Source organism: Molothrus aeneus, chromosome 2 (genome assembly GCF_037042795.1).
Source record: "Molothrus aeneus isolate 106 chromosome 2, BPBGC_Maene_1.0, whole genome shotgun sequence".
Classification (NCBI taxonomy): Eukaryota; Metazoa; Chordata; class Aves; order Passeriformes; family Icteridae; genus Molothrus; species Molothrus aeneus.
In genome coordinates, this window is record NC_089647.1 from 60,089,297 (window position 1) to 60,111,593 (window position 22,297).

Sequence of the window (22,297 nt, forward strand, 5' to 3'; positions counted from 1 at the left end):
AGCACAGCCAGGTAGATCTTGGGAATTGGGGGATTTATGGGCACTTCCAGCCGTGTGATCTGGCTCATGTGCGGTTTAGGATTGCTTCCAACCGCTTGGCAATAGGGAGTGTCTTGGATTAATGTAATAGGATCACACTGTAGGTGACCTTTTGTTACCTGAGGTCATGGCATTTTGCAAAACGGGCAGAACAGGTTATGCAGATGATGTGAGGCACTTGAGTGAATATAATAGAGACACAGAGCTGCAGGGCTGTTCTCTTTGACTCCAGAGCAGGTTTTTACTGGTTTTGGTTTTGTTCAGGGTCAGTTGTTTTTTTGTTTTTTTTTTTTTTTTTTTCCCCTCCTTCCTTGATCTAATACAGAGAACAAAGAAGTAAGTGGCCCTATGCTGTAAAGGTGCTACCTTCAGCATATCACATGCCTTCATTAAGAACAGATAGAAAAAGGCAATCTGATTCCTTCAGAGTCTGGAAAAAGCTCAGACTTAATAATCCTTATGTTGTTGTGGGAAGGATTGTGCCATCTGAAGAGGTAGCTTTATCTATTTTGACTCCCTTTTCATACTTGAGTGAGGTAGATGTATTTTTTTCTGTATAAATAAATTTATTTTAAAATAAATTTAATAAATTTTTTTTTCTTAAATAATTTGTGGGCCTGTAGCAGGAAATACTCAAAGCTAAAACTTAATAGTTCTTATAGGAGACTGTACAAACAGGAGAAAATAAAATAGTTTATTTAAAATAAGTTTCTTTAAATTTGTTAAGAAAATATAAACATGTTTGGAGTACTCATTGCTATATGAAATAGTCTGTATAAGAATGTTATTATGGCAAAATGGAAAAGACTGACTTGATAAACACTGGTTTCAAGCTTTTGTTACAGCAGGAGAGATCTGTGCTTTGGCTGAATCTGGTGTACAATGTCTCCTGGTTGCAATTTGCTTCCTGGCCAATTTCTGACCATTTTTTACTAAATCTATAGTTTTGCATCCTGTTGCACAGAAGCAGCACTGACACATTACTGGAAAGCTCTTTTTTTCTCTGTTGAAGTTCTTTAGCAAAATTTGGCTGACAGAATTGTTGATTTGATCTTTTTTTCTTTAAAGTAATCTTGATCCTGATCTTTTGCATTTGCCTAATTTATACTTTTATATAATAAGCATCTATGATAACCAAACCAACCAACCCTGAACTGTAAAGTATCCCCCCTACATTGATATTCACAGGTTTTTTTATTTTTGAAAACTCTTAAAATAACAAAGTCAGTCAGGTTTTTGCTTAAAAGCTTTGATGTTTGCTTAAATCAATCTAACAGATGTCCTCAGTAGTATTTTATGATTGGTGTCTCTGTGAGGTTGGCAGAGATTTTGGTCAGATAGGCAATGTTTTTGCTAAGTGCTGTTGCTTAAATTAGCAGAAGTCAAAAATTAGTGGTCTTCTCCCATGAGGTTCTCTTTATCCTTCTGTCTCAAAAACTTTCCTAAATAATGAGAGAAACTAAATTGAAAATTCATATGTAAATTTATACATAAAAGGTTATAAACTGAAAATTTTGACTAAACCAGAGCGTTGTTTTGACAGCTGTGATTCAGTCTTCTTCACTTTGAGGTGCAAAAGTAAAATGTGACTCAGCAGTGAATTTTGTAATAGAAGAATTAATCTTGTCTTATATAGAGAAAATTTAATTGTAGGTCAGATTCTTGTTTAGTTGTTCTTTAAAAATGTTTTTTTCTTGCTGGAAAATGGTAGCACTTATGTTGAAGTACGCAGCTTAAATAAGTCTGTAAGAGAATTGCAGTCCCTCTAGCTTTAGTAGAATGAAGAATGATGTCATTTGCATTTGGAGCAGTAAAAGAAAAATCCTTCCTTGACTTAGCCAACAGTCTAAAACTCAGCTTATGGATTTTGTACTCCCTTAGCCCCTGCTGTTCAACTTATGTTCAGTTTTATGCTGAAGATGGCAGAAGGCAAACTGGTAGAGTTTGATACTGCTCTTTCTAGGAAGTCTGTTGGTGTAATTAAGCCACAGTTGAAGCCTTGAGAGCAGGATAGTCTGGATGTATCTGTTTCCCCTGGCACAGAGTGGGAATGCTGTTCTGCTTTACCTTCTGACTCCAGCTAATGAGAGCTGCTAATGCACAGGAGTTGCACAAAGCTTCCCATATCATAGTACTGAAGCTTAGAATTACTCAGCTGGGAAATCCTCTATTCCAATGCAGAGCAACACATCTTGCTACCTTATTCTTCTCAAGCATTTGTCTTTTATTAAAAAAATAGAATTGTGTCTTTGTATGCTTCTATATATATGTATGCTTTTTTTTTTGCCATCTGAATTGTTTAATTATTGGCTTTTCTTCCTTTTGGTGATGGTGGGCTAGAGACTCAGGATTTGCTAGATTCTATTGTCTGACATGAACAGATAAATCCCATCAAGTGTCTGGGTTAGAGCACAGCTGGGAGCAGTAATTAGTCTTGGAACACTGGCAGGACTGGAAAGGGCAATGTTAAAGTCACCAGGGCTGGAATCAAAAAGGTCTGTCAAGTGTACTTCCCTTCAAGTATTTTTTTGCCTTGTTTGTATGTTACACTGTGCATGTTATTTTCTTCAAAGCGAAGTATTTCTTGAAGCACCCAGGAATATTTATTTTTAGTATTTTTAGTGTATGTTACTCTTTGTTTCTTAAATCATTCTTTTATTATTTGGGAAAAGGTGATTTCTTGGTGAGTAGTTATTTAAATGTTGAGGAGGAACTATGTTTCAGACTGGGTGTCTATCAATTATGTAATGGTTGCTGTGATGTATTTGAATAAAATGAGCTGTGCAGAAGAAGGCAGGTTGCCAGCTACATAAAATTGAAAATTGGAACTGCAGATGGGGTACAGTAGGCAAAGTGAACAACAATGTCACAATTTCTGATCGCTCCAGTTTAAAACTATCCTTTTTTAAAGTTTTTTTTTGAAGGCTAGTATAGGTCAGCCCTTTAAAATGGATTCAGGTAATCAATTCAAAACTTGGTGTTCAAAACTTACTGTATACTTACAGAATTTTTGCAGAAAGATACTGATCCTGCACTACCACCATCGGTGTAAGGAAACTACTTACATTAAGTAATTTTTCATTAATTTTTGCATCTATATTTTACCAATACAAAAGATAGGAACTAAGGACAATCTCATAGAAAGAAGAAATGTTTGTCTCATTGATACATCATGTGATATTCCATTTTTTTTTTTTCTTTCACAGGTGTCTTTCAGATGAAGGAATTGAAGCTTGCTTAAGTTCATCTGAAAAAGTTAATACAAATGATATTATCCTAGTTGCTCTTAATGTAAGTCATGGTAGTGAAAATGTTTTTTCTGAGAAATCATGCTAAAAATGATAGATGCAATGGCTCAAATATAGGTTTGTGTGTCTAATTAAGTGTGTTATTGTCAGTGTGATTTATGTAAAGGACAGAGGACTTACCTCTCTCCTTGCCTATATGAATTGTGAGTTTTATTTGGAAAGAACATCTATTCCAAACTGCAAAACTTGTAGGAGAAAAAATGAACAGATTTGGCAGTAGGAAAATATTTTTTTTGTTTATGAAATGTAAAACTAAAGTCAAACTATAAGCAGTAATACAACCAGAAGTGCTATGTAATGACATGAGGATGAAATTTTAGTATAAGTTTGTTGGGATTAAAAAAACACCCTTACTTTGACTTCTGGACATGATACTCCTTAAAGCGCATTCAGACTACATATCCAGTGTTGTCTACATATTTATGTAACTAAAACGTGGATTTTTTTTCTTTACTATAGAAATCTAGATTAGTACTCAAAATTTTGGCAAAAAATTAACAAGGAATGTTCAAGATAGCACAACATCTTCAAAGCAATATACCATAGTATTTTTTAAGGATATGAGAAAAGTGTGCATGTGAATCCCTGTTTTTCAGAATTCTAGTATATACATTGTTGGTAATCGTTAAGTCTGCTGCCTTTCTTAGTTCATGTATTTGCTATTTTATTTTAACATATCAAATCCCTACTCAGATGTTTTGAATGATTTAATATAAACTGTACTTTATTTGGTTTAATATAAACTTTGTAATAACTATATGTAGTTTCAAGGGGGAAAACAATGTAGTTGTGCTTAAGAGAAAAGTATTCTTCCTTTCTGAAATTAGAAATAATAAAATAATGAAATTATGTGGGAGTTGTTGGGGATTATTTTGTTCCCCCTCAAGATTTAACCACTAGGTGGTTTTAGATGATACTCTGAAAAAGAGGGTCCCCTCTGCTCCTTTCACTTATTCTTTAAAGCATGTATTCAGTCACTCTTGTATACAGGCACCAGTTCATGTAAGGAATATGAAAAGAATTAAAGCAAAATTATAATGCAAAGATGCAAAGAATGTAATGCGCAAAACATGCAGAAGGCAAGCATTTGATTCCTGGACCAGAGCAGCATGTCCATATATTTGAGAATGTATTGCTGCTTTATACAAAACCCAAATAAAGTATTTGTGAGTTGCTGGGTATTATCCTGAATGTAATCATATGCTGGAATGAGTACTGACATGATCGTTTGTGACTGTGTTGGTATTTCAAGTTTGATAGATAATAAAAATAAATCAGGAATGTTGCACAAGTACTCCAAACCAGAATTAATGGCTTATCACTTTTAATGATTAAGTCAGGTTTTTTTGTGCCCAAAAGATTAACTTGTCTGTTGAGTATGTAGAGGGTAGCAGTGTGTCTTTAATGACAGGATAATAGTGAATTTATGTTCCACTTCCTACAAATTCTTCCTTGACTGCTAGAGGCACCTTTCAGGCAGAAGAAATCCAAAAGTCAGCTGACCTTTTTTTACCTTTTTTTGAATGTATATGTGTCAATTGCTTAAATAAGTATGAAGTAGACATAAGTGTATCTTCAGTCCTTCAAATGTTTTTATTTTGTCTAAGAACTTTAAAGTATTTGTAAAAGTTGTCTACCGCTCCTGCTACTCTGATGGGAAGCTGGAGATTTCAGCAAGGGCAAGTTCTGCCTGAACAACCCAGTAGCCTTCTGTGATGGGGTGACTGCATCAGTGGGCAAGGGAAGGGCTACAGATGTCGTTTATCTGGCCTTCTGTAAAGCCTTTGACACAGTCCCTGAGAATATCCTTCTTTCTAAACTGGAGAAAGACAGATTTAATGAATGGACTGTTAGAGGCATAAGAAAGTATTTGGACAGTCCCATCCAGAGAGTAGTGATTAATGGCTCAGAGTCCCAGTGGACATCAGTGACAAGTGGTGTCCCTCAGGGATCTGTACTGGGACCAATGTCACTAAATATCTTCATTAATGACACAGATGAAGGGTCCAAGTACACCCTCAGCAAATTTTCGGATGACATCAAGCTGAGTGGTGCAGTTGACACACGTGAAGGACAGGATGCCATCCAGAGGGACCTGGACAAGCTCAAAAATTGGGTGCATCAGAATCTTGTGAGGTTCCAGGACCCAAGTGCAAGGTGCTGCACCTGGGCTGGGGCAAGCACCAGTATCAACACAGGCTGGGGGATGCAGAGATGGAGAGCAGCCCTGCTGAGAAGGACTTGGGGGTGCTGCTGGATGAGATGCTGGACATGACCCAGCCATGTGCACTCACAACCCAGAACAGAAAGCCAAATGTATCCTGGGCTGCATCCAAAGCAGTGTGGGCAGCAGGGAGAGGGAGGGGATTCTGCCCCTCTGCTCTGGTGAGAACCCACCTGCAGTGCTGTACCAAGTGCAGGAAGGACATGAACCTGTGGGAGCAAGTCCAGAGGAGGGGACACCAAGATGATCAGAGAGATGGACCGTCTCTCCTGTGAGTAAGGCTTGGGATGGTTCAGCCTGGAAAAGAAAAGGTTTAGGGGTGACCTAATTGTGACTTCCCAGTGCCTGAAGGAAGCTTAGGAGAGAGATGGAGAGAGAGACTTTTTACAAGGACATGTAATGAAAGAACAAGGGGGAATAGCTTCAATCTGAGAGTAGGTTTAGGCTGGATATGAGGAGGAAGTTCTTTACTGTGTGGGTGGTGAGGCACTAGAATGGATTGCTCAGAGAAGTCATGGATGCCCCATCCCTGGAAGTGTTTAAGGGTTTGTTGGATGGGCTGTGAGCAATATTGTCTTACCAGAAGGTGTACCCTGCCCATAGGAGGGGATTAGAATTAGATGTTCTTTAAGGTCCCTTTCAACCCAAACCGTTCTAGAATGATTCTGTGGACCACACAGGAGCCATTTATAGGAGCCTGTGTGCTATTTAGGGACATACAAGTGACAGATGAGTTTCCCCAGTTGTAAAAAACTCAGATTTTCTCAAATTGAAAAACTGAATGTGCTTCCTTGTCATTACCTGGCTATCTTGTGGAACAGAGAGAGGATTGGGCATTTATTCCCTCTATATACTCAGCAAATACGCTAAAAGTGCATTCTTATGATTGTTTTCTAATTTGTAATTTACCAGTGTTTCTCACTGAAAACCAGAATAAATGATTTACAATATTTTGGATACTAAGAGTCCTGCTCAGTTTTAGATCAGGGTGCCAGAACAGTAGGCCATTGACATATATTAATGGCAAAATATGGTTCAAGTTCTTGTAGTAATTACATTTAGCACATTTTCTTTTGAAAGAGTTGTTTATGATCATAATAGGTAAGGATTTGTGCATGTAAAAAGACAGGAACTAAAAATACTTTTCTCTAAGTGCCAGATGGAGAGCAAAGATGGATGTTTTACCTCTGTGAAGCCTCACAGTTATGTTTAACCATTAAACATTGCATAGCCATTTGGTTTTGTTTATTTAAAAGCATTTTAATCAATGTTGAAAATGTTAATTTCATTAATTAAAACAAGAATATAATTTAAAAAGCAAAAAGATTTCTTTTGTAAACTCTTGAGTTGTTGAATTTTTTATCACACAAAGGAGTGGATTTCTGTTGAATAAATAGTTGTCATTATGGAAAAAATGCTATTCTTATTCCTATGTTATGGGTTTTTTTTTTAAGTCCATATTTTAAGTTAATATTGTCTTGTCTTCTGTAATCATTTCAGACAGATTTAAGAACGATTGGCAAGAAATTCCTCCCCAGTGACATCAATGGTGGAAAGGTGGAAAAGGTAGACAATATTTTTACTTCACTTTTCTATATTCTGTGATTTCTGTGTTATGACAGCCTTCTGCGGTGCATTAGTCGGGTTTTGTCATTACTTCACGTAAAAAAACCCCCAATGTTTGAATCTGTTATAATGTAAAAATGTGAACATAAGCTCCATAAAAGGGGACTTTCTGGGTTTTATTTCAACAACTTTGAAATGATTAAATAAAAATCTGAACAATTCTGGCAACTTCATTTGTTGCTGGAAAGTCATTAAACTTGTTTAGTCTTGACATTGTATCAGAATTTCATTTTTTCCCCTCATTATCCTGAGAGGGCAACAAAGCAGGTCAGAAATAAATCGAAGTAGAAGTTTGATTCTGATACACAGTGATACATGTTTATGCTGGGTTACTTGCCTACTGGCATCCATGGCTATAGCTATGCCCTTTATGTAATTTTCCTATGGTTGTGTATCCCACAAGTCATGTGGATAAAACATGTTAGATGGGGTAACACTTTGTGCTAGAGAAGAGCATTATACTTGAAACTTGGGTGTGCTAGATTTTAATGCATGTTGCGTGTTAGATAAAAATGAAATTTGTCCCCTTCTGTATAGCCTTCCTGTTTTGTTCCTTAAAACAAAACAATTCAGAGGTGGGTAAAGGAAGGAATTTTATTTTAACCTTAGCAGTGGTTCTCACTTCAATTCTTTACCACTTACTTCAAGTATTGATAGTCTATCACTGATATGAAAGATCTGGGGAAACTTATTTCTTTTACTGTTGGAATTCAGTAGGTTAAGGTGGGTTTGTTTTAAGAAAGCCAGATTGCTGAGAGAGGCTGCTAAGAGCTTTTAGGGTTTGTTTATTTTGTTGTCTAAATGGAGTAGTCACTGCTGCAAGCACAGACTTCTACTAGAAAAAGGCACAAACATTATTGCTATTTATGCAAAGCACACTTTAGAGACAGGCCATTGCAGGATCATAGATTTTAGCAAGGCAGCAGTCAGTGCATGCAGCATATTATTTAGCAAACTAACTTTATGGGAAGAGTTTTAACTTTATCTATATTCATAGATCTTTAGAAAATGATTCTAAAAAAAAAACCCAAACCAGACGCTTGCAAACTGTTTCCTGGAGGGTGATAATCCTTCAGGTTTTGGGAAGAATTAAGCAAAAAAAATCTGCTTGAGAAGGACTCCTATTTATAATTTTTACCTCAAGCTATTAGATAGTATGCTGAATCCTTGCTCTTTTAACAGTAATTTCCTTTTTTTGAGTCAAATAAGGTGAATCTGACTCCTTAATCAGTGCTGCTGCTTAGCTTTCAATGTATGCAAATGCATTATGTTATAGAGCTGTGTGTTTACAAAAAAAAAAAATATTTGCTTTATGGGAGAGGAACAACTTCTTAGTATAATTTCTCCATGGAAAGTAGTAATTTGTTGTTCAGAAATGTTTCAGTTAAAAATAGAAATTATGTGCTACTATTCTTCCTCGCAGCCAAGACTAATATCAGTATTATTTATTTATATCTTGAGAACCTATGATGTATTTCCATCTTGCATAGAAAATAACTTTATTTATTTAAAAAATAACTTTTTATGCCTATTATATAATAGGCAAATAGTTGCATAAAAGCCGGGAGAGTCCTAGTATGAAACACGGGTATTTGACCACTGTAGATGGTTATCTTCAACTTCAGTCATTAATACACAGAGCTATTTCACTCATTCATTTAATATCTATGGGTTAGAAAAAAATCAATATTACCAGCATTAACCACAAGATGGCCACATTTACATAGGATTTGGGAAAACTGAATCCTTCCATTTCTATCTAGATGACTACACCACAGAGATCCGTTAAGTATTTTTGAAGGAATTGAAGTGCAAAGAAGACTATAAAGTTACAACATATAACTTAATAGCTGCTACATTTAAGGGTTACTGGTTTTCTTTTGAGAACTTGTGTCATTACAATGGAAACATTAACTGCAGGAGAAGCATTCAGAAAGGATTAAAGTTGTGATCTCAGAGTTCCTGTCTGAGTACTGGCAAATTCATGGTAAGCAGTTGAAAACATAAGGTGCCAGCAATTTAATTCCTGTTAAAGGTTACTCACATGCTTCCCCATTTCTGTTTCATTGTTTTTTTGATTGTAGATTTTTGTTTCCTACAGCCTTTTAAATTTTTTTTCAAAATTATGATTGGATTTGTGGTTCCATTTAAAACTGATTGGCATTGAAAAAAGCCTGTTTCATTGAGATTGTTTGCTACATCAGATCTTCTACTGCAATCATAGTAAAGCCATTGTGCCCCTGTTCTCTTATTTATTAATTTCTCTTCTTTTTATATATACTTACCTACTGGATATCTGCTCTCATTTTGTGTTCTTCTGGCTGCATATTCTGTTTCTTCAAGGTTAGAAGCTGATGGACTGTGCACTTTTTCATCTTTCTGCTGTCATTTAGGAGTTAGAGATCAGTTGAGCAGCCACAGACAATTTTCTTTTCAGACAAATTAAAATGACTTAGCTATAGCTGAAATTTGATAAATGGTTGAGATGATTGGTTTGGGCTTGGGTTTTTCAGGTGGATTTATTTTGCTTTATTTTGGTGGTTTTTGTTTGCTGTGGGGTTTTTTGGGGTTTTTTATGTTTTTTTGTTGGGTTTTTTGGTTTGTTTTTTGATTTGTTTGTTTTTTTGTTTGGTTCTTTTTAGTAATAATTTTTATTGTTTGTAACATAGATTATGGTATGTCTAGTAGGGTATCCATTTTTATGTAATCAGTAGACAAGTGACATCCCTTCAGTTTGTTATGTTTTGATTGGACCATTGTTCAAGGAAGCTATATTTCTAGTTGGAGTTTACAAAGCAGTTGTACTTGAAATTTCCTCTTGATCCAAACAGAGAGTCTTCTAAGCTGTTTTTTTTGTTCTTTAGAAGACTTTGTTGGTGAAAGTCACCCTGCAGTGAAATCTTATCTGGACTCCATGCTGTGTTTGAAGTGACAGTATCTGTGTTTTTGTTTGTTTGCCTCCTTCACTGTTTTCATTCACTTTTATTTTATAATCTCTATCTCAGAGATGTGTGAAGCATCACAACTGTTTCTTTGTAAAACCCGTTTTTATCATGTTTTAGAACACAGAGTACATGAGTGATAGAAATTCAACATGACTGCCTGATCAAATTACACTTTTCTCTGCCTGGGGGCATCTGTTGGTATGTCTAGATATTGCAGTGTGTTTGCTTAACAGTGCTAACAATTTTGTCTTTTCTGTTTGACTTATCTAGCTGGAAGGGCCATGTGTCCTGCAAATACAGAAAATTCGCAATATTGCTGCACCAAAGGATAATGAAGAATCTCAGGCTGCTCCCAGAATGTTGCGTTTACAGATGACTGATGGACACACAAGCTGCACAGCTATAGAATACAGTAGCATGTCAAAAATAAGGTGAACAGCTAACTTTTCCATGTTTTCCTTTGGTACTTAAATGTCCTTGAAATAATGGAAGTGTCCTTAGTAACTTATGAAAATATTGCTCTGCTAAAGAGGCTTCCTTTCTGGATTTGTATATAAAGGAGAAATTTGATTTCAGCATGCAAAGGTACATATGAATGTAATTTACAGTTCTGTTTATGTTGAACTACATCACGGAAGAAAGTGGATTTTTGCGGCCATCTACTGAATTGTGGTTTCACAACACACAGCATTTTGGGGGTGTGTGTAAACTTGGGGCAAATTCCCAATTTTCAGTAGTAGCAGATCTTTTGCCTTACCTTTGTAGCAGGAATGCCACAGGCTTGACACTCCTAACCCAGTGCAACTAATGCTGCTTAACCATGGGCAGGTCTTTAACTTGGATATTTCTTCAGTTAAAAGTGAAGGGTAAGAGAGGTGATTACTGCTGAACATGGGGGTGCTTTGTGTTTTTGGTTATGGAGGTGCTGAAAACAATTTCTGGTGTTTAATCTGCAGAGTCGTGGTGTGCTCTGCACTCTTCTAGTTCAGGTAATTTTGGTTTAAAAAAAAAAAAAAACTTTTTCTGTCTCTCTGCTAGCTGCAGCAGTTAGATATAGATATATACTTAATTTTTGAATGTCATTTTTAAGAGTTAAACTATTCCTTCTGAGCAGGAGCCAGCTTGCAGTTTAGAGTGATGCTGTCAGAACATTTAATGATATTTTAATTTTAGCTTGACCCAGCAGAACTTGGAATATCATATTCCAATGCGAATATAAAGAAAGCAATAAAGGAAGGCAAACAGACTCTTGTGTAAGTAGATTCTAGATCACAAAATGTTTGAAGATAAATACCCAGTACAAGACATAATTTGAAAGCTTTTTGATAAAATCTCAAAAATGTTAGAGAACTCATCGCTCTAGTAATGTTGTAAACACTTGTTTTTACATAACATTTAAAGATTTAATTTGTGTTATATGTAATTTTTTCAGGGCTGATGTTAGATTATTAAACTGTAATAATATCCTGTTTCAGTACATAGAGTTACTTTAAATAAATAAAAATCACAATTTTCTTTTATATTATAGGTTTTTCATGACTATAATTTTCATTTATCCCTTTCCCCTTGCCTCATTTTAATTTTTTTTCTGTATTTCTTTCATGTCTATTTTCTGATTGTCCATGTTTTTGCATCAGAACAATCCAAAAATTCATTAACATTGCTATGGTTAAATGGCACTGGTTCTGTAATTGGCTGACTCCATTATGAATTTTCCTCACCGTGTGGTATGGGCCTGTGATTGCAACAGTAGCTCTAGCATATTTTGAAGAGATTATTGTCTCTCAGTTGAAAGGTTTTAACTGGCTGCGTCCTGTTTCTCAAAAGAAGAAGCAGTTTCTAGATTGCACTGCTTGTCATATCTTTCAATTACATGTTGGAAGTACATGATTCTTTCATGCTTCTGCTGTTGCTTTTCCTAGGGTAGATTCATGTGAGAAGATAAGGTGGCTCCATGTGGGAGCTGGTGACAGAAAGTATTCATATGTTTTAAAATTATAGCGTAGTGAGAGAAGAAGCACTACAAGATGCATGGTTTTTATATTTATTCTAGTATACTCCTAACTCTTAGTAACGTGTAGAAAGGTTCCTTTCTAACCACTCTGTGTGTCTACTAAGTTAAATGTCTAAAAAAAAAATTTGAGATTATTAACTATTTGGAAATCCACTCTTAACTGTAAATATGAAGAACCTGCCTCAAATCAGTTGTCTGAGAATATTATCTGATAATCAAAACAAATCATAACCTTACTTCAGTATTGTGAAATTAGATATTAACCAAACAGGCAATTTGCCAGTATTTATCTCTGTTAGAATCTAATTTGCAGTATGGCATTTTTGTATAATGGGTAGGAAGTGTTTCAATAAAGCTATTGAAAAGTACTGTGCTTTTTGATGTTAATTTTTTATTATGGCATATGAAAATGTTGGAATTATAATAAGAGTAGTTTTTTATATGTTTGTGACAGAATATTAATAAATCTATTGGAATTTTTTGACTTTGTTTCTACCTCTAGCCTGAACACTCCACCTGGAACAAAAATTAAGCTTTCAGGAATTGTTGAAGTGAGAAATGGATTCTTGCTGTTGGATGACAGTAACACAGCAGTTCTTGGAGGTGAAGTGGAGCATCTTATAGAAAAGTGGGAATTACAAAGGGTGAGGTAACACCACTAGAAATGCTTGTCTTACAAGTTGCATATTGCATTCAAAAATGTCAAGCTTATTCTGTTGGTTGTGAACTTTTTTATAATAAACTTTTAGAACTGTACTGTCCAAATAGTTTTAGGGCTGTGGCCAAATGTATGCAAGTAGGTCTTACATATAATGTTGCAAATTAAAAAATTACAAGTGATCTTTGCATGAAAACTGATTCCTTTCTGCAGGGATATATTAAATTTATGTTGCTAAATAGTCATGGGTGGTATTATGTTGGTAAATAGTCATGGCTTTCTTAAACGTTGTGTTTGTTACCAAAATACTATGGAGTTCTGCCTTTTACAGTTACTGTCTGCAGACTGTGTCTTTTTGAGGAAAAAATAATAGAATGAATGTACAGAAAGCATTGAAGTTGGTAATGTTTGGAATGAGCCCTGTACCCCAAATTTCATCAGTACTTCAGGTAAATTGTGGTTACAAAGTCAAATTGGAGATTTAAAATTCTTCCAACAAGGCATAAAAATGTGTAAGCTCCTTTACATTGGTTTCTGTTCCAGTAGAACAAAAATGGCTGCAGGAATATTTTTTGAAACATTTTCTCACAAACAGGTGCAAGTTCCTAGGGCAGGATTTGTGACCCTACTGTCATTAGTCTCAAATATTTGCCAGATTAACTATCACTACTACAACCACGCACATCTCTGTATTTTTACATCCACATCTCTGAAACAGAGTGGCTGCTTATGGACATGATGGTTAGTTCTGTATGAAGTACTCATTTTATTGTTGCTCCTGCTAAGTTGGGCTCAGTAATTTTTGTTAGAGCTAGCCTTCTTTGGTGTTCAGTTGAACTTCATAATTTCCAGCACACTGAGTCAAAATTAATTTGAATTTTAGAGTTATGCATTCTAGTAGATTCTGTTTGTCATCCTTCAGCCTTTATAGCTAAAAATAAGGGTTTTTTTAAAACGCAAAAGCATTCCTGGTTTTAAATGAAGCTTAAAGAAGTTCTGGCAGAACCATCCCATTTTGTGATTTTTATTCTTACTTAGCATTAAGTCTAAGACTTAATGCTAAGTAAGAATAAAAATCACAAAATGGGATGGTTCTGCCAGAGTTCTCTGAGTTCTCTCTTCAGTTGGAATGGTTCTGCCAGAGTTCTCTGAGTTCTCTCTTCAGTTAAAGAAGGTAGATAGATGGGGCAGAAGAGAGAACACAGAGCTAACATTTTCTTAAGAATTCACAAGACAAGAATAGAACTGGTTTGCTTTCTTGGTGATATTTTGAACAGTCTGTTTTCATATTCCTTCTACCTGGACTTCAACAGATAAATTTTGCTTTATACTTCATTATTGGTTTTTGAAATCATTGTCAATAAATAACTTGGAACAGACTCTATTTACATAAATAAAAAAAAAGCAAAGCATTTAGTAACCAAAGGTGTGCTGCTGAGTACAACTTTTAGCACCTGATAGCCAGCTCTCTTGGCTGTATGCAGTATGTGTAACAGAGTGGTAGCTGTCACTGATTTGCTCTGGTAAGATACAGAAAGTTAACTATTGCCTGCTGCTATCCCCTCAGTGCTCTGGTTCTCAAACTTTTGGAGTTTGCCAGAGTATTTTCTTTTTCTTGTTGACCCGCTCACAGCACATGAACTTGGCCATGTCAGAAAAGCTGTGGGTGACAAGGAATCAGTTTGGACAGGTGAACCATGACCACTGGAAATTGTAGTTCCAGTTCTATATCCAGACTGACAGCTAGACAGATAGGGCTCAAACAAATCTGTAGAAGCCAGATGCTACATGGTAGCAGTTTCCCTATGAACTTGATGCTTCAATCCTGTTCAGAAGGGTTTGTAGAAGAGTACAGCTGACAAATAAATATAATTGCTAAAATATCTGAGAGGTGGCAAGGACATTGCTGCTCCTTGTCTAATCTTGTCATGGAAGCTTAAATAAATGCTGAATTGTGTTTGCATAAAAAGACATAAAACTTTTATTTGTGTAACTATTTCAAATTACTTGTTTTGAAGCTAGTTTTTTATTTTTGATGGCAGTTTTATATTTTGTCTCCACTAGGAAGTCTAAGATGTGTTAATTTGGCTTCCTGTGTAGGTGATGACATAAGGGGGTTTTATACTTAGCATAAAGTTAGTGTTATTAAGCCAAATAGCATGAAACTTTAGAATAAAAGTTGTCTATTCTGTCTTAAGGTATTGCCCTTGCACCTACTTGTCAGCTTCTACTTGTTCAATTGTATTACTGTTTTGTTCCATTCAGAGCAGTGTTTGAAATTGCTTTCAGGAGGAATCAAGTTTTAGTAATAAAAGACTCATAATACAAAGTAGCATATGTGGAATGAATGCAGTATTATCACACTGCATGAGGAATAAATGTGCTCTTCCTTGTAGATTCAATTTTATCATAAGGTAAATTCTTGCCTGGGAATTTCAGGTCATTTTAAGTGTCCCTATTTAAGAGACAGTAAATAAATAAGGAAGGAGTGTAAATGAGACTGTTACTGTGAGATTTGCTTTTCTAGACTATTTGGAAGTATGAGGTGAAGTGTCGTGGACATCTTTAAGAAAAAAATGCAGTTCCAAATAATTATTGCTTTGTGGTGTTCCTCATTGCTTTGTGATGTTCTGATGGTGGCTGATGTTCCAAACATAAAGGATCAGTATCTATATGATGTTGCTGGTACCCTTCTTATGTGGGAAGACTATTTTGTATTGCTATTAAACAAAACACCAGACAATATGTAAGTGAAGTCTGAAGCAAATCTGCTGAGGTGATTGGTGAGACTGTTTGGTAGGGTCTTAAATTTTTAACACTTAGAGTTACAGTTCATCTAAAAGTAAAGCTGTTTAGTATACTTCAAGATTTTTCTGTTTCGGTGAAGGTGAGGCTAAATACTGAGATTACGTCATGGGAAAAGGAAGTAGTTTTAGGTATACTTCAAAATACATGTATAAAGGAAGGCAAAGGTACAATGGTACATAATATCGAGCAATCTTATATTGTAAACCTTAGTTTCTTAAGAGATTCTCTAGGAAATATATTTTTAGTGTCATGATGCAATTAGAGCAAAAAAGGTAAAAGAAGTACACTATATGTATTTATAACAAAGTGTATTGTTAATGAGAGTTACTGCTGGGTTATGAGGAAATTTAATTGTAAGTTAAAGAAGATTGTGTGTGTTGCCAGTTTGCTTTTTATTTGGTGCCATGTGAAACCTGGTTTCTAAAGCAACTGCTCTCACTTCTCAGCAGAGAGTGCTCCTTGAGAAGAAGGTTTCAGATCATTAGAATTCTTTGCTTATGGATAACAGTTTTATGCAATAAATTGTTATGATTCAAAATTCATGTAGGTAACTGTTAGTAAATAGGCAGTCAGTTTATGAGGGCTTTTTTGCCATTTGTCCAAATACAATTGGACATTTGAGCAGTAATGTCCAATTGCACATTTGAGCAGTAGATTGGAACAGTCTTTTTCTTCTATGTGATTTCTTGATTCTGATTTGGTAAAAAAGAAAAAAGTGTAAATTCAGCTTGCTCTTCCTGATTATAGGACATGAGGAATTAATCCTATCTTGAGTTCTTGTCTAGTCTATAATTATTTCTTTTAATTATAATTTGATTCTGTATGGGAGTTCATTCCAAAATTGCCTGCATTTATCTAGGTACAAATAAGCAAACAAACAGAAATGCCAGAATAAGTGCAGGGTTTATTGCACCTGGAGTGCCTGCTCTGGGGAAGTGAAGTGGCTTGGCCATGAAATCCTTGTTCTACGTGCTGCTTCAGTTAATAGGTACAGGGAGGTGTGAGCATGCTGCAGTCATCAGCCCTTGGTTAGCTCATATTTCTAAGGCAGCATTTTAACTGAACTGGTTGGAACTAAAGCACAAAAATTTTATGATTTTTGCACTTCTAAGCGCTTTTTTGAATAATTTATTGAATACTTTATCAGTGTTTTTTGCTCTAAGGTATGAGAAAAAGGATTATTCTTTTTCTTCAACCCTGAAAGGAATTAATAGCTATAAATGATTTAGAAAACAGTCTTTGGCTCCTGAATAAAAGTAGTTAACTTGAAAGGAGTGGACCAAAAGCTTTAATTTAGGTATGTATTAGCTAAATTAAGCTATTACTTAGTTTAAGAAATTTTCTGATAACATAATGGCCTAAAGCTTATTTGTGTTTTTACTCCATTTCTCACATGATGGATTTAAATCAGTTCTACATCAGGTTAATAAATATGTAAATAAGTAAATGTCATATATAGCCTTAAGTAGTTAAGGCTGTCTCTGACAACAGAGAATGTATGTAGTCATGCATGAATGTCCGTTGAGAGAAAAGGACAGGAACAAATTAAGCTGATAAAAGAGATGCATTATAGGAAATGCAATTTTAACAGCATTGAGGACCTGTTCTTTTCTTTCTTAGTAGCACAGTATTTTGTTTCTAGCAGTGGCAAAAAGGAGATTGTTTTAGGGAGAGATCACAGTCTGAGCACTTATACTGCCTTGACGTATAGAATTGCTGTATTATATCAGGGAATACAATTCTGATTAATCCTTTCTGTGTTTGCTTATGCATGGGATCATGAATTTCACATAATGGTTGAGGATGGAGGTCATCTGGCTCAATCAAGGTCACGTATAGCCAATTGCCCAGGACAGTGTCCTTGCAGCTTTTGAGTATCTCTAAGGATGGGAACTCCCCAGCCTCCCTGTCTCAGTCACTCTGACAGTCAAAAAAGTGTTTTGTGATGGATGGAATCTCCTATGATTCAGTTTCTGTCCACTGTCTCTGTCATCTTACTGGGCACCACTGAAAAGAGCTTGTCTCCATCATGTAGATTGATAAGGTCCCCCTGAACCTGAACCTTCCCTTCTTTAGGCTGAATTGGTCCAATCCCTTTTTAAAGGTGCTGTGTGCCTTTACAATCTCTACTGGCTGCAATTTCATTGGACATTGTATGAAAAAACATCTGCTGCCTATTTGTGTTCTGCTTTGTTCTCTTATTTGGTATATAACTGAATTTTCTACATGGGCTCTATGTGCCTTAGTAATTATGCAAAATTCCATAATTTTCTTTGTTCCTCTGCCTCTCCTCCAACCCTCTTCTTAACTTAGATGGCCCAAGATTTAAAAATATGAATTTATTTTCTGTTGAAAATTACCCATTTTGGAAGTTTCATGTTCTTTCTGAAATAGAGACATTTATCATATAATCTGTTTTCTGTTTGCAATTTATTAATTATCAGTTTTCTTTTACAGAGTTTGGCAAAACACAATAGGAGTAACATTGGAACAGAAGGTGGCCCTCCTCCTTTTGTACCTTTTGGGCAGGTATAGTGTACTTCTATTTGTCGCTTCATAAAAGTACCTGTATTATGATACCTATGTACCTTGTTCCAGTTAGGGAAAGGCTGTCAAAACACCGTAGATCTTGTTAACTTGGATATAAAAAAATGTTCCTGTTAAAAAAAACCAAAACAAAACAGTGTTAATCCTGTCTCTTTGTTGTGCCAGTTTCCAGTAACATTTTTCCTCTCAATTTCAAACTTAGCTTTATTTAGTGTATGGAGCCTTTGATTTTGCTGGTGAGATTGTGTCAGCACTTATGCAGTCTCTTCTTAAATGCCAAAGAATTTGGCAAGGATCAGCAAATTTCCAACAATCGTTGTGTTGCATCATGATGTCTAGTTACATGATCGTATTCTTTATCTGAGGGTCTGCTACTCTAATGGAATAAAACTTGGGTGGGTCTTTTTTCAAATGAGAGCAGGCAGAAGAATAATTAAACATTTCTTTTGCATTTTCAGAAGTGTGCATCTTATGTGCAAGTGGATAGCAGAGATCTTGATCGCAGAAAGACTTTGCAAATGACAAATACTGTAAAACCTGTTGCGGACAATGATGAATTTGAAAAGCAGAGAACAGCTGCTATTGCAGAAGTAGCAAAGAGCAAAGAGGTTAGAATGCATGTGTTGCAGCATTTTACTTACTGTGACTGATCTTTTCTTGTCAAGTATTTATCTCTTAAATGACAAATGCTTTCTTATATTTGCCTGCCTATAATTCTACCCCTGTATCTTTAAAAAGATGAATCAGACTTAAAGTCCTTTTGAATTGATGACTATGTTCTTATTTTAATAAAGGTACTAAATGTATCATAATGTTTTATTGTAGATATGATTTTGCTACCACTACTAAAAAATGAGGGGTGTACAATTTTGCTAATAAGATTTAAGTAATAAATGCAGGTTATCAATTTTCATCTGTTCTTTTTAATTCTCAAAACCCCCATAATTCGCTAAACTCGGTCTGAATAAATAGCTAGGAAATTTAGTTCTAATGTGTCAGGTTTTTATGTTCTCCTTTGGTCTTCTTTTTAGTTTATTTCTCAAAGTGCTTAGTAAGTTGTAACAGCTAGAATTACATGCCCTTTTTACAACCTCATTTAGGCACAGGGGAAAAAGACTCCTGACTAATAAATTCATCTTTTTCTCTGTGTGTGTAAATTAGTGCTTTATTTGTTGACCCACACCATAATCAAAAACCTCAAAAAACCCACTGCAGCAAAAGTTTCTACTTTTTTTACTAGCTAAATATTTTCATTATTTCTGTTTGCTGAAATGTTATTTTGTGCTTATCTAAAGACCAAGACATTTGGAGGAGGTGGTGGTAGTAGCAGAAGCAATCTCAGTGTGAGCGCTGGAGGGAATCGAAACAGGGAACTGTTCCAGAAAGAGAAGATAGCAAAACCAGAGGGGAAGAATGAAGGTGTCTACCGAGAACTGGTAAGATGGACAACTTTAATGGGGTCTTGAATGTGTAAGATTAAAACAAAACCCCAAATATAACAAGAAGATCAAAACTCCTTGAGGAATGATGGCTTTCCTTTCAATTAATTTTGAGGTCTGCTTAGAGTACTTATGGTGCTTTTGTACCTTACTGAGATAGCTATGAGTTTCACTGTAATTCTGGGTTAAACATTTATTCAGTAAAATTTAAGTATGTATCTCAGAGGTTAAATTCCATTAGGCTTGGGATTTTGTGGGCTTTTTGTAGGGTCTTGATATGGCAATTTTTGAACCTGTAGACAGAGTGTTATATTCATGGGGTTCCAGTTAAGAATGTTTTTGATGGCAGCTGTTGAAGTAAATAGGTAACTGGTATGATTTTGGTGCAGGTGCTATGTTATTTTCTGTACTTAATGCTTTTTGATTCCTGTTTTGACTTTTTGTCATCATGCTCTATGCAGTTTGGAATAACGGAGCCTGCGCAAGTAAATTGTTTGCATTTCTTTGCTTTCTTCTGTAAAACCTTTAGCCAGCTATGTTTTATCCATATTTTAAGAAGTAAGTGGGTTTTGCGTTGTCTGCAAAACCTTTTAAGGGGTTCAAATTGGAACAGATGGCTAGTTTTGATGCCCATATTATTTTGAGATATTTCTTTTAGTTTTCATATAGACTAGGAGAATTTGTCCTTGAAGGCCTGTAGTAGTAGAACTGGAAACTAATGAATTAAAAATCGTACTACTGAAAAAAAAAACAACCTTGATTACCAGATTCTTTTGAGCATATATGCAAAGGTTTTATATAAAACTATAATGTTGTTTCAATTAAAAATAAAAGAAAAATTAATGTAAAATCTGGTGTGTTTATAGAGTGTTGTATTTATTATTTTTGTTTGTACCTTTTATTTCAGGTTGATGAAAAGGCTCTAAAACACATAACAGAGATGGGTTTTAGCAAAGAAGCAGCAAGACAGGCACTTATGGATAACAGTAACAGCCTGGAGGCAGCATTAAATTTTCTTCTGAACAACAGTAAACAGAAACCCATTCAGGGACCACCACCTAGAGGTAAATCTTGCAAAGAGATGCTTTAAAACTGTTTACAAGCCAAAAAAATTGTGTGGGGTGGATTACTAATGTAGTTATAGAAGGACATATTTGCATGTTTTCTTCCTGCAAGTTAGAATGCATTTCAAACCTGAAAGCAAATCTCTAAAAAAGACTTCTGCGTATTACATTCTTGTCAAAATTTTTGAGTTGGAAGTCAGATGTTTAATTGGCTTTAAATAGGAAATGTGTATCCTAGAATCACAGAAGAACATGGGTTGGAAGGGACATTAAAGATCATCTGATTCCACCTCCCCCACACCCAGCTCCCAGACAGAGAGGCCACCCACTACACCAGGTTGCTCAGGGCTCCATCCAATGTGGCCTTGAACACTTCCAAGGACAGAGCATCCACTGCTTCTCTGGACAACCTGTTCCAGTGCCTCATCACCCTCATAGTAAAGAATTTTTTCATCACATCCAATCTAAATCTCTCCAGTTTGTAGTTTAAAATGGTTCTCCCTTATCCTATCACTGCCTTTGTTACAGAATTTTTTAAAGACAGAAAATACAAACATTTTATAAAGCAAATGAAGGCATGTTTGCGCTTTTTAATTTTTATTGCCCATTCACAAAAAGCCTTTCATGCTCACAGGTAAGGGGAAGGGCCGAGGCCGAATAAGACCTGAAGATGAAGAAGAGCTAGGAAATGCCAGACCATCTGCACCAAGCACACTGTTTGATTTCTTGGAATCCAAAATGGGTACTCTAACAGTAGAGGGTGAGTTACTGAAATTAATGTATCTAGAACAAATGTTGGATAGTGTAGATTTATTTTTCCTAACTCTAGTCATTCAAAAGTTGCTTCATAGAACTTCCTCCACGGTCAGTCATTAAAAAAACAAAGAGTGCATGGAGAATTATTCTTCTCAAGAAAGGCCAAATAAGTTGCTCAGTGGTGATTAGATGTTTAAAAGTTGGTAATTTGAAATAAGATGACATAAACCACAATTTTTTAATCTGACTGGATTCTTCCTGAATCATGAATCTTTATTTATGACATCATAAGTCTTCACTGTATTTATCAAAAATTGAAATATTCGAAGAAATAACTTTTAAATACACCAGCATTCTGCATTAGCTGATGCAATTTTGTAAACTGGTCAGGTAGTGAATATAACCACATTATCAGAAAGAAGATATTTGAGATATTTCTTGGCAACTCATATTATTTACCAAAGATGCACTGGATTTCTTACAATGAGCAGAAATGAAAACAGTGGTAGTGTTTTTGGCTTACACTGCAAACATTGATTTTTCTTTGGATACATTTGTCTTATATTGAGATATTACAGAACATTATTTAAATGTTCTTCAGACTAACATAAATAATGTAATATTTATATTACATAAATATTACATTATTTATGTTTGTCTGAAGGACATTTAAAGGAAAATAAAAGAAATAATCCCTGTGGGTTATATAAATTTCTCATTGTCAGTGTTTTTGTAGTAAGTAGGTAATAGTAGTTTATCAGACTCATGAAATGAGTGAATTGCTTTTTTAAAATGATACTACTGATTGCTTAGGGATACTTATGATCCTTTGGTTTCAGTGCATGTATGTAGACAATAAAGCATAGTGT

At 35.3% G+C, this 22,297-nt stretch overlaps 1 protein-coding gene across 1 annotated transcript in view; it reads left to right on the plus strand.

The window, feature by feature from the left end:
• Positions 1-22,297, plus strand: part of TDRD3 (tudor domain containing 3) — a 93,779-nt gene that overhangs the window by 38,217 nt on the left and 33,265 nt on the right. Inside the window, exons 2-10 of the mRNA XM_066545052.1 lie at positions 3,246-3,330; positions 7,072-7,137; positions 10,413-10,573; positions 12,659-12,800; positions 18,080-18,151; positions 18,628-18,777; positions 19,465-19,605; positions 20,516-20,672; positions 21,307-21,432. Of these exons, the coding sequence (XP_066401149.1) occupies positions 3,246-3,330; positions 7,072-7,137; positions 10,413-10,573; positions 12,659-12,800; positions 18,080-18,151; positions 18,628-18,777; positions 19,465-19,605; positions 20,516-20,672; positions 21,307-21,432 (1,100 nt within the window). The remainder of the gene's footprint in view (positions 1-3,245; positions 3,331-7,071; positions 7,138-10,412; positions 10,574-12,658; positions 12,801-18,079; positions 18,152-18,627; positions 18,778-19,464; positions 19,606-20,515; positions 20,673-21,306; positions 21,433-22,297) is intronic.